This window comes from Electrophorus electricus, chromosome 26, assembly GCF_013358815.1.
Source record: "Electrophorus electricus isolate fEleEle1 chromosome 26, fEleEle1.pri, whole genome shotgun sequence".
Taxonomy (NCBI): Eukaryota; Metazoa; Chordata; class Actinopteri; order Gymnotiformes; family Gymnotidae; genus Electrophorus; species Electrophorus electricus.
Window position 1 is genome coordinate 5,606,331 of NC_049560.1, and position 11,523 is coordinate 5,617,853.

General features: G+C 42.3%; 2 protein-coding genes and 1 non-coding gene across 3 annotated transcripts; 1 reads left to right on the forward strand and 2 right to left on the reverse strand.

Moving 5' to 3' along the window:
• Window positions 1-155: 155 nt before the first annotated feature.
• On the reverse strand, window positions 156-7,562 carry mfsd14a1 (major facilitator superfamily domain containing 14A 1). The gene is made up of 12 exons (XM_027010705.2): window positions 7,345-7,562; window positions 6,879-6,974; window positions 6,014-6,076; window positions 5,782-5,909; window positions 4,930-5,044; window positions 4,596-4,814; window positions 3,694-3,807; window positions 3,242-3,313; window positions 3,037-3,149; window positions 2,849-2,946; window positions 1,919-2,070; window positions 156-1,634 (listed from the first exon to the last, which is right to left on the reverse strand). Exons 1-12 carry the CDS (start codon window positions 7,423-7,425, stop codon window positions 1,428-1,430), a joined length of 1,458 nt encoding a protein of 485 aa, XP_026866506.1. The 5' UTR covers window positions 7,426-7,562; the 3' UTR covers window positions 156-1,427.
• A 217-nt stretch (window positions 7,563-7,779) lies between these two features.
• ifi44g (interferon induced protein 44g) lies at window positions 7,780-11,523 on the reverse strand. The gene is made up of 8 exons (XM_027010706.2): window positions 11,196-11,523; window positions 10,994-11,095; window positions 10,807-10,861; window positions 10,519-10,717; window positions 9,465-9,623; window positions 8,720-8,891; window positions 8,482-8,582; window positions 7,780-8,392 (listed from the first exon to the last, which is right to left on the reverse strand). Exons 1-8 carry the CDS (start codon window positions 11,320-11,322, stop codon window positions 8,201-8,203), a joined length of 1,107 nt encoding a protein of 368 aa, XP_026866507.2. The 5' UTR covers window positions 11,323-11,523; the 3' UTR covers window positions 7,780-8,200.
• Window positions 7,877-7,948, forward strand: trnag-ucc. Its single transcript has one exon. It is a non-coding gene; the product is annotated as a tRNA-Gly (tRNA).

The following is an 11,523-nucleotide window of genomic DNA, read 5'->3' on the forward strand; positions in this document are numbered from 1 at the left end:
CTCATGTGCTTGATTACTGTTCATATGATTAAATGCATTTGACATTATATACAATTGCTTAAAGTCTAAAACATGTTCTGTACAGTTTGTATCTGCAGAGGTGAGAGAGTGCTACCCTTTTCCTGCTGAGAATTTAAGTAAGATCCACACACTAATTACGTCAAAATACTTTTATTGAAATGTTTGGCTATTTAATGTAATATTTACATGCTCAGTCAATCATGTTACTGTATGTTAAAATGAACAATAAAAGGCAGCAAGACAACCACAACATGGCAAAGCATACAGTATCAAGACCAGTTTCAAGAAATATAGAAAGCTAACTCAAAGGCAATTCAGAAATTTACATCTGTCGTTCAGTAAAACATCCATATTTGGTCAAATATCTTGTTAAAAACAAGCAAACCCTTTTCCTAAAAAAAGTGAAACATAGAAGGCCACTAACAAATATCACTTTTTCCCAGCAAACTCCTGCTGACATCCAAAAAAACCATAATGTAATTTGAATGTTACCCAGCCAAGGTCATGTAGGACCTCAAAGGGGTGTGTATAGATCCTTCTGGTGTCTTCTGCAGTAGTCGTCCCCTCAGCCAGGGACAGCCTCTTCTGGCCCTGCACCCCATGGCTCTCCGTCGTTCCCCCACTTACCATTTGTGTGTAACCTTAATCATTAGCTGGTCAGTTAAATCTATTTCAGGATGATGTGCAGTTCAGAGGGTTTTACAGGATTTGGATTGAGAATCAGTGCCCTAAATGATACAACCAAATTGGGGAAGGCACCAAAACTTAGTGGTACAACTAATCCACAGGCACCCACCTTTCCATAAAATAAAGGTACTATAAAACGTTGTAAAGCTGTCCGTTTGACTGTAGCTGCTCGCTCGCAGTCTGAAGCTAAACTGTAATTTAAGGCTGTTCCTAACAGGCCTGTGTGTAGTGTCTACCTGTCTGATCCCAACCCTGACCACATCTTGCAGTGGCACAGAACAGCATAACAAAAAAGTTCATATTTCAAGCTGGATAAATCAGTTTAAGTGCATTAACTGGCACTGGTTGACGCTTTGTCCTTCGTCTGTCTGTCTGCGTGTATGTGTGCGTACAGGGGGACAGGAGTATACACGCACTCTGTTCAGAAACATTCCTGACTGAGGTTCTGGTCCCTGAGTGACCCAAGCTCAGGTAGATTTATCCTCACAAAACAAGAAAGGCAAAAACAAAAAAAAATCCCCCCCAAAAAACAACAACAAAAAATAATAATAAATACAAGCAATTGCAACAGTGCCTTTGGACAAAACCATCATCATTAAATATATGTTTCATAATGTACACATTTTCTTTTTTTAAAAAAGGTCTGTTCTGGGTTTGACACAGCTCTACATTCTCCTGACTCTGTGGAGTCCCTGGTTCAAGGGTTGGATAGGGGCCAGTCACACATTAGTGTCCTGCAGGAGGGGCTCCTTGGCTTCCCCCGGAGGCTGTTGGCTGTGGGGGTGCCCGTGGGGCGAGGTGTGCTTCTTCCAGCTGCCCGCACGGGCGCCCTGCTGTGTGTGCTCGGGGATGAAGAGGGCCACCAGGAGTGCCAGCAGCACTGAGCATGCTCCGAACAGGAATGGTGGCCCAGGGATGATTGCACTCTAGAGGAGCGGGAAAGGGGGCAAAGGTCAGTATATGGATAAACCCAATGTGTTCAGGACACCCAGTCCTCTGCTGCATGTTCTCACTGATCTAACGTCTGATGCAGCTTTCCCACAAGTTAAATCAGACATGCTGGGGTAAGGATTGTAGAAAACTGCTGAAATAAAGTCTGAGCAATGTGCTTAAAAATAAATAAATAAAATTTTAAAAAGAGTGTTGGCTCTGACCCAAACTGTCCGAACTAACCTTAGCTGTTTCAGGGATGTGTATGCAGTGTACTCACCTGCTGGTGGAGCTGAGGGTGATGCTCCATGTCTGCATCACTTTCAGGAACGTCCAGCTCAACGTGAAAGATGTAGAAGATGAAACCGTAGAGCGCGGGGCCCAGGCCATTACAGAGACCTCGGATACCAGTTATCATCCCCTGTCCCACACCTACAAGCACACACCAGCCAAATTTCCATGAATGTACCACATTTTCTAAATCAAGTAACCAAATGTGTGAAAATATCATATTGATAAATGGAAACTAAAGTTATATATGCTACAAAAAAAAAAAAATTTGCCTGATAGTCCATGACTGGACTCAAAAACGATCAAATCCTGACTGTGTGTCTGGAATAGGCAAATTCTATGACCCTGGGAACCCACTATACCCTGCATTTGGCTATAATGCTTTCCCATTTTGTAGCGTTAGACATATTGTCACACATTCAAACCAATAAGAATGCTATCTGCAAACACAAAGCACACAAAGACATGAGCAGACTGATGACTCATCTATTTGCACAGTATTTAAATGACTGTTAATTGTGCACATATGGAATTTTATACTGCTGATTAACTCTAGCACTTATTGTTTGAGACTATTTGGTATCAATTGGTTTTGCCTCTCTTTTAGGCATCAGCATTGATTCTTGTATTTAGTAGTATTTTAGTTCAATGGTATCTTTGACTGACCTACAGTGCTGGCTAGGTTACGTTCTATGGGCAGATGACAAAGTGACTTTTGTAAGTCGCTCTGGATAGTCTGCTAAATGCTAAGAACGTAATCGTAAATCGATGGAACACTTGGATAATAAGACAGCCTCCAACAGTCCTTCAAACCTTTGTATAGTATTTAAGGAGGAATACGACAAAATGGGTATTAAAAACTGTCTGTTGCTCAGCTTATCATTGGAAACTCTTCCCCAAGCACCATCCCAAAGTGCACCTTGCTGGTCTGGGTCGGCGGTGCGGGACACCAGAGCGCTGATGGCGGGAAAGGTGATGCTGGACATGGCAGCCACAGCTCCTGCAGCCCACATCATCCTGTGGAGACAGAAGAGCAGCATCTTTACCCCTGCCCGCGTGCCCCAGGGGCAAAAAACGCACACAAAGCGGACCGTTCATCACACTCACCACGGCTCGGAGCCGAATCCATACCATGCCAGCTGCAGAATCTGGAATCCCAAACCCAGCAGGATTGTGTTCTTGTTCCCGATGGAACGCATAAGTAAACTTAACACTACAGTCTGAAGAGGCAAGCGCATGATCATAGAGGTCAGTAAATCAATTCTTCCGCAGGAGTGTAGAACGTACAAATCCGATTGTGCAAAATACCAACCTGTGCAACAATTGAAAGCAATCCTAGTACAGCTATAAATGCAGCAACACTTTCAGGGGAAAATCCCATAATCTGGAACCAAAGCACAGATTAACAAATGAGCAAAATTACATCAACAGATCATTGCTGTTGATGTTGAAAGTGCATCAAATGGGTAGGATCTAGAAATGTAGCTCAATACATAGGCTGTGTAACAGATTTTTTAAAAATTGAGCAACATCTGTGCATCCTGGTGTATGTAAATGTCATTCTGAGTGCAGTGTGCATACATTTTGTGTAACCCTTGATACACTGATTGCAGAAATATCAAAAAGGCCAAAACAACCAGAAGTGATTCATGCCATGAGTGTAGACTACTCTGGAGGAGAGCATCAGGTCTCATCCTGAACTGTGGCCAGTGAGAGTAGAATGAGGCCCTGGGTGCTCCTGCACGGCACCTCCTACACACTCACCTGCTTCAGGTAGAGGAAGAAGCTGGAGTACTGGCCAGCCTCAGGGAGATATGACAGGAACACTGTAATGCAGATCAGCAACACTGTGGAGTCCTGGCCAACTTTCCTCAGAGACTAGAGAGAGAGAGCGAGAGAGAGATTGTGAACAAGCAAAAGAGTGATAGAATGGCAGAGTAAAAGATGCACAGTGACTGCATAGTACCACTGACTCCTGTCTACATGTCAACTCTCATTTTAGCTCAACCTTATAGTTTCTTTAGGCACTGAAAGCTGAAAAATGTCTCTGGGTATCATGGTGTGTGTATGATTTCTAGTGAAGATCCTTAAACTGGAAAGTAATCATTACAAAGATGATTTATAAATAAAAGAATATAGCAAGTCAATGATGTGACTATTTGATATTTTTTTAAAAAGACAAAACAATAGGCAAATTGTAAAAATCACACGCGCAGAAACATAGTGCAGTTAAATGAGCTCAGACAGAATCAGATAAAGAATCAGAATCAGATCAGTGGTAAAAGAGAAGCAGATAAACCAGCTCGTGAGAATTTGTGAACTGTTCTGTTTCCTTAGGATTACTACTGTCAAAGTTCACGGTGTTGTTGACACTAAAGCTGGTAAACTGGGAATGTTCACAGACTGACACGGAAGCATGTGCAAGAGTGCTTCCCTAAATTAAACCAAACAGCATATGAACAGAGTGTTACATCAATCCTGTACACACTGCATTTTGTACTGAGCCCTCTTTGTATTGCCAAAAGTACAGCTTCCATTACTGCCAAGAGGCCGAATCCATTCTTCTGGCCGTGCTAATTCATGTTTTCACCCTTATAACAATAATGACTAAAAACCATACACAGTGAAAAGAAATAATTCCATCTCAAGGAAGGTGAAAAACTCACAGCGAAAGGGTCGGCCTGCTCCCAGGAGATAGGGGCTCCCCACGAGGCCGGTCGCATCTTCTCAGGCAGCGACTCAGGCACGGCCAGCAGGATGAAGCAGATGTCCAGCATGGCGATGGCCGAGGCCAGCACCACCACCAGGCTGTCTCCGTACACCCGGCTCAGGTAGGCCCCGATGGCCGGGCTGGTGACCAGGCTGGCGGCGAACGTGGCCGACACCTGAAAACGGGTGATCAGCAAAAGCAGTGCTCAGACAGGCCAAAGATGCAGCCAACACACGAGAGAGCTGCTCTCCCACCACCACACGCACCGCTATATAAACGGTGCCACGTACCAGCCCATATGCCATGCTGCGCTCATGCTCCTGTGTGATGTCAGCCACGTAGGCAAAAATGACAGAGAAGGTCACAGCAAACACCCCTGATACGGAGATAACTGCAAAATACCACCTGCAAGAAAAACGGGTCATATTTAAAATACACATTCATGTAAACATGCCCAAGGGAATAACACCAAATCTGGCATCTGAACATCAATTCCCTACTCACAAGTAGAGCTGGGATCTCAAAAACGATTGCAACTTATGACTACAATAAGATTTTCACTTGAAATAGATAGATGCAACAGCCCATCACACAACAGAAATAAACGTGGTAACAGCCAGGCAGTTCATTTTTGGTTTGTACGTTAAAGCACACGTCCATTTCCTAATGCAAAGCATCATTTGAGTTAACACTGACTGGCATGAAAGCAAAAGTGAACTCATATCCTCCAAAGCTGCAGAAACTGTTGACAATGCTCCCATGAAAACAGTTATATGGAAATGGTTTGGACATCTGAAAAGCAATGAGGCAGAGATTAAGACGGTCTGGTAAATACATATCGTTGGATGGTGCAAACCAAGATGGGAAACACCCATTCTATTTTTGCAAATAAAGTTTATCTAATGAACAATCTGGTATCCTTATGCTTCATTCATTAGCAGGACACTCTTCAACCTCGCAGCATTATCAAATTATATTGTGACAAATATCGATATCGATTTTGATCAATAAGCATATCATATTATGCTTAAAAAAAAACAAGTTTTTTTTGCCATATTGCCCAGCCATACTCACAAGAGAATGCAAACCATACCAAGAGAAGCAAAGGTACTAGCAGAAACTGTGCACATTAATATACGAACCATGGGCTAATCTTCATCAGTGGTATTGGCGCACATGTGAAGAAAACGGTGAGGAGGAGAAAGGACTTCCTGCCCCACACATCAGACAAAGCACCGATCAGTGGGGCACTCAGAAATGACAGCAAACCCTGCAACGTTCAACAACACAGCATTTACTACCACAGCTGTGGCGCATTCAGGCTTAATTTTATATTTAAAAGCAAAAACACAGAACAAATGTCTGACTATGTACCTTAACGCCTTGTATTAGTCCATTCATCAAAAACGTATGCTTTGGGAATGTTTGATGAAGAACCTGGACACAGGAAAAAAAAAAAAGTGATATTGTTCTAAATTTGTGGACTAATATTCCATATCTGCTTCTTTCACCACACTCACCAAATTCCCATATTTCCTAAAGGCAGACTAAGTTAGCTAGACCAAGGCTAAATGCCCTGTTCACTACATGTTAACACTTCATGGATGTGATGGGTTTTCATCTGAATAAACTCCCCTCTGCTCTCCAAGCATCTGCTCTCTGGATGAGAAACTCAACCCTCCCCCTAGCCTCTGACAGGCAGCTGTGGCAAGCAGCTTTATCCTCAGTCTCTGACTAATCAGCAGACCAAACAACAGGGCATCCTTCTGCAAAGCACGGCGTTTACTGCACTTACGAGTCAACAGTTGTAGTTTATTACCCTAAGCCCTCTGATCGCTGTTATTACTTTGGCTTTACCTCTGTGGCGGTGAATGGAAACAGCTCACGGGTGGGACATCAGACACTGGTTTTTATCCCACGCCTGCCAGCTTTTCAACTAAAGTGGGACCCTGACTCAGGCCTTGCCTGGATTCTCGACTATAAGGACAGAGGACCACACATATATGCCGGCGGCAGGGAAGTGGGTTTTGTTCTTCTGTACGAGAGCAATATACATTCACATTGCCCTACTACGTTAATTGATTGGCTTGTAGCTTTTTTGTGTATATCGATAACTCCAAGACAGCGACACACTTACTCATTGAGGGTTTTCTACGCATGGGTAAAAAGAGCTAATAACATTCTTCTCCAGTTCACAACAGTCAAAGCCATAACCAAAATAGACAGAAAAGCAACTTACCACCAGCGTAGGTGCGGTCAACAAGCCCCACGCAAAGAACTCCAGAAAGATGACTATGACAGCATGGTAAACACTGGGGGAACCAAATCCTTGAGGCTGTGGAGAGAGAAACAGCCATGAAAATGTAGCTAGATATCTATACAAAATACGTGATAAACTTTCAAAACACTTATCGTAGAAAATGGGGTAACTACTGCCAACAGGCCAGGATAAAACACCAGCTGGCCGTCTTTAGGCATGTTTTGCTCAGGAAAAGAGTTAAGTTGCGGTTAGCTCGGTTCACTAGGTTAGCTAACGAACCAACTTTCCAAGTTACCACAGCTAGATAGTAAGTAGTTTGATATAAACCCCACATTCAGGTGTCCAGTTATCCTAAAGATGAGACAACTGATGTGAGAGGCGTTATTTTATCCAACCAGTTGACCCACCTCTGTGGCAGCGACGGTTATTTTTGATCGCTACTCACCGTGCCACCATCCTTGATGATGATTTTCTTCGCCAGCAGGAGACTGCGATTCACCCGTTTCTTCTTTTTGCTTTGTGTCATATTACCATCCTAGTGCTTCTTGGTGGGTTTAAACGAGGTACACGAGGGGGAAACGTTTTAACGGCTTTACACTTCGCTTCGTCCATTCAGCTCCACAACCGCCATCTTCGCGAACGCAGTACGCGAGTGACGCAAACGCAGGGTGTGCGTGATGACGTCGGCATCGTACGATCCTGCATTCTTTTTATACCGACGTCACAGTTCCCGTCCATTGTGACGAACCACGAGGAGAGAAACGGTATCAGGAATGATTCGTTTATCCTGCTGCACGGCTCAGGTGCAAACGTTTTAAAGTTAAACGAAGTTTAATTTTACATTTTACATTTAGTAGCAGCAAACTCATATCAGCATTGCTTCATTCGACTTTTTTATTCTTTTAAAATTGATCATATAGCCACACACATTAGGAAATTAGGATTAAAAGGAAACCGTACAAGGAACCCTCGCATCAGCGTTGGTGGTATAGTGGTTAGCATAGCTGCCTTCCAAGCAGTTGACCCGGGTTCGATTCCCGGCCAACGCAGAACGTTTTCTAAACTGAAAAGCTTTCTACGAAGAAAATGATTTGTTATGGAAATATTATTACCCAAACTGAAAAGCTTTCCATGAAGAAAATAACTTGTATGGAAATATTACCCAGTTACTTAATATACACAGAATATTATCTAAAACATAATTTACTGTCATTTACTGAAATTTCTTTATACTCATATACATCTGCACTTCATGCATTTATTTTGCATTTTCTCTTTAATTGTTACCCATCTGTATATACTTATAACCCTAAATTAAACTTATTTTGTTCAGCATTGTCCTGGAAGTATAGACCTGCATATTGCAAGATGTGGTCCACAGCTTTCAGCAGCAAGATATCAGTGTGTTCATCAAGATCAAGTTGTGAGGAGTAGTTTTTCACTGGTACAATATAAGACATGGCCATTCCCAACAGTGCTCCAGCCTTCACCATCTACATAGCAACATAACACAGCAGAGTTAAGCTGGAACAGTGACATGATAACTATAAATATTACATATACAGTGCAAGTGTTTGCATACCAGCTGCTGAACAATCTGGCTCTTGTACACTTGGGTGACGTCTTGAGCAGTCTCCTTGCATACTTCATCTACATGAGTTAGCAATGCCACTTGGTGCACACCTGCAATTAGGGTAGCTCTGTTTAATTTAAGGGTAACTCTATGGAGAACACCACATTCAAAAATCTCTCTAAACCACTTTAGGGCTAAAGCTCGTGCAGTCTGAATGTACTCTTCACAAATTCATCTTAAAACTCACCCAGAGTGCTAATGAGATCTCTTAACTGCTGGAATGCTCTGCTCACTCCTTTGGGGTAACTGTTGAGCTTTGAGGCATCAATCACAAACACCACGCAGTGAATCTGCTCTTTGAGGCTGGGCTTTTTTATGAATCCTGCAGTCTCGGAACCAATAGGTTCTTCTGGATTAAACTGTGGGAAAAAACCTTCACCGGTTATACAACAAGCCTGCAGATGCCACTTATCATGCAACATGTGTGCATGCTTTGTTTTTAATTGCAGCAACTGGTTTAGATTTTTTTTCCTATTGTTTCACAGTCCAACTGTGGTCATGTGAAACTTTCTGAAGTTTATATTTACAGCATTTATCTGACACTTCCAAAGTGACTTACAATTCTGTAAGAACACAACTTGAGCAATTGAGGGTTAAGGGCATTGCTCAGGGGCCCCACAGTGGCAATGCACTAGTTGTGGGGCTTGAATTGACAACCTTCTGATTACCTTAACCACTAAGCCACCACTGCCTAGCATTGAATATTTGACAACATGATGTTTTACCACCTTACAGGTCACATGTCACACTGCATTCCTGAGGACCACAGCATAGTATTCTATTGTTTTCAATGCATTAACAATTCACAGTGCCAAAGACATGTTTTTAACAGCCCTGTTTCTGAGTTTATGAATGTAAAGCACATGATAAATTGTTGGCAAGAGAGATGTTTATGTGTATCCAATTATATTATCGGAGTTACAAACATTTACCCGATGTCCGTCTGGTACATGTCCTTTAATGATGCACTGGACATCATGAAGGGTCAGTCCAGTGATATCTCCATCTCCAATACCCATTACATCACACAAGACCAGACCTGAGGAGCTGGTCGCTGCCTCACGACTGTATCTGATGTTGAAGGACTGGAGCTAGAGCCAAGGAAACGAGAGAACCTTTCTCAGCTTCTATTAGTGCACATTTACAATTTATAACTATTAATAAAAGATTGAATAAAGGAGTCTCTTTTTTTGTTTGTTTGGCTTGCAGCAATGGAAAGAAATAATGTGTTACAAGTTAAGATATTCATTTATATGTATTGATAGTGTTTTGTGTACTTGGGGTACAAGTACTTGTGTACTTGAACTGTATTTAGTATTTTACTAACATTTATGACATATTGCAAAGTGTGGAGGCTTGGCAGGATGCAAAGATGAGCCGTGTAACACACAACGACGTTTATTGAGAGACACAACAAAGACAGCATAGCCCATATGCTAATGCACAGTCAATCACCGACAACAACCACTACTGAACAGGAGACTTACATATACACACAGTAACGACACAAAACAAGGAGTAGGTGTGAAACATGCGGAGAGCGTGGTCATACGAAGGAACACACACACACACACACACACACACACACACACACACACACACACACACACACGGAGACGTCTGGGAGGAGGGGCCGTACTGTGATGCATAGTAATGACTAGAAGCCCTTTCCAGTTAATTCTGTAGATGTATGTTTTATTTGTGTCATTACATTAGGTTAAAAAAATGTATGCTTCAGATGTTCTATGGATGTGGGGGAACAAAAAAATGTATATTTAACTCTCCTAAGTGAACAGAGTGAGGAAGAGGTAGGATTTAGCAATGAGGAATATCAGATGACAAAGAAAGGCTCATGTAAGAAGGTAGTAACAGGGTTAAACAGACAGCTGGAGCAAGTGAATGCGATGATGGAGTTGTAGACACAGGTATCAAGTAAATTATATATATATATATAGAAACAAACAAGTATTTCTTCTTTTTTTTTACCTTTTTTGTGAAGCTTGTGAAAGTGGATGAGCCCACCATGGCTCGATTCAGAACCCGACCAGAAAACACTGACTGCACCGAACTGATGAAGCTGGACTTGCCTGCACCAACTGGACCCAAAAGCAGAACCCGGGCCTCGGAGACAGACTTGACAGATGGCTTGAAAGATCTGACCATGTCCATCAGTGCCTCTTTAGCTCTAGTTGCACAATTCACAGTGGTGAGCTTCTGCACTGTTTTGACATATGCAGATTTATGCCAGTATGGATAAGCCACTGGGATACCTACTGCTGAGACCAGGTTATGTTTCGCCAAGGCGACTGGAATGTAGTGGACATCAAACCTTAAGCGTTATTAAGTACAGAAAAGAATAAGAAATACATTTACTCAGATCAAGACCAAATCCTATGACAATGAATGAAATGTAACAGCTAGAAGGGGATAATTCAATCCAATTTACAGACAGTAGCAGTACCTCCAAATAAGAGATTCTCTCTCTTTTCTCCTTTGGAAACGGTGCATTTGCTTGTCCTAAAGAGCTTGGTCTCCTCTTTGCCATCTTTACTCGTGACAGACGCTTCATCACAAATGTGACACAAGTTGGTAACACATACAATCACGACAGTACTGTGACCATATCAATAACTTTGCTGTTGCATGTACTCAGTGCGCAATACCTCCCATACTGGGGTCCTCTACCTTATCCTCTGTAACATCTTTGTTGCTGTCTTGAGACAGGCCGGGATATTGTCCAAAGCTGAACTGTCCAAAGCTGAAACCACTTTCGTTGTTTTTAAAGGCCATCTTACTCAATGCAAACTCTTGCCTAAAGACATTCAACTGCAAACACACAAAAATGAAAAGCACGTTGTAAACGTGGACAAGTTAGTATGTCCCTAATTAACCATACGATTATCAGATTATCAATGTAGCATTAAAGAGGACATTAAAAACTCTTCAGATCACGGGCTACTCGTAACACTTGGCCACGCAAGTACAGCAGAG

Excerpts from the sequence above, each read along its gene's own strand:
- ifi44g (XM_027010706.2), bottom strand. The coding sequence starts at position 11,322 with ATGGCCTTTAAAAACAACGAAAGTGGTTTCAGCTTTGGACAGTTCAGC. Across the intron at positions 8,892-9,464 it reads ATGTACCAGACGGACATCGG|TTTAATCCAGAAGAACCTAT; the intron begins GTAAATGTTTGT and ends TTTTTCCCACAG. Across the intron at positions 8,393-8,481 it reads GCCAGATTGTTCAGCAGCTG|ATGGTGAAGGCTGGAGCACT; the intron begins GTATGCAAACAC and ends GTTGCTATGTAG.
- mfsd14a1 (XM_027010705.2), bottom strand. The coding sequence starts at position 7,425 with ATGACACAAAGCAAAAAGAAGAAACGGGTGAATCGCAGTCTCCTGCTG. Across the intron at positions 6,077-6,878 it reads TGACCGCACCTACGCTGGTG|GTTCTTCATCAAACATTCCC; the intron begins GTAAGTTGCTTT and ends TCCTGTGTCCAG. Across the intron at positions 5,910-6,013 it reads GACTAATACAAGGCGTTAAG|GGTTTGCTGTCATTTCTGAG; the intron begins GTACATAGTCAG and ends TGAACGTTGCAG.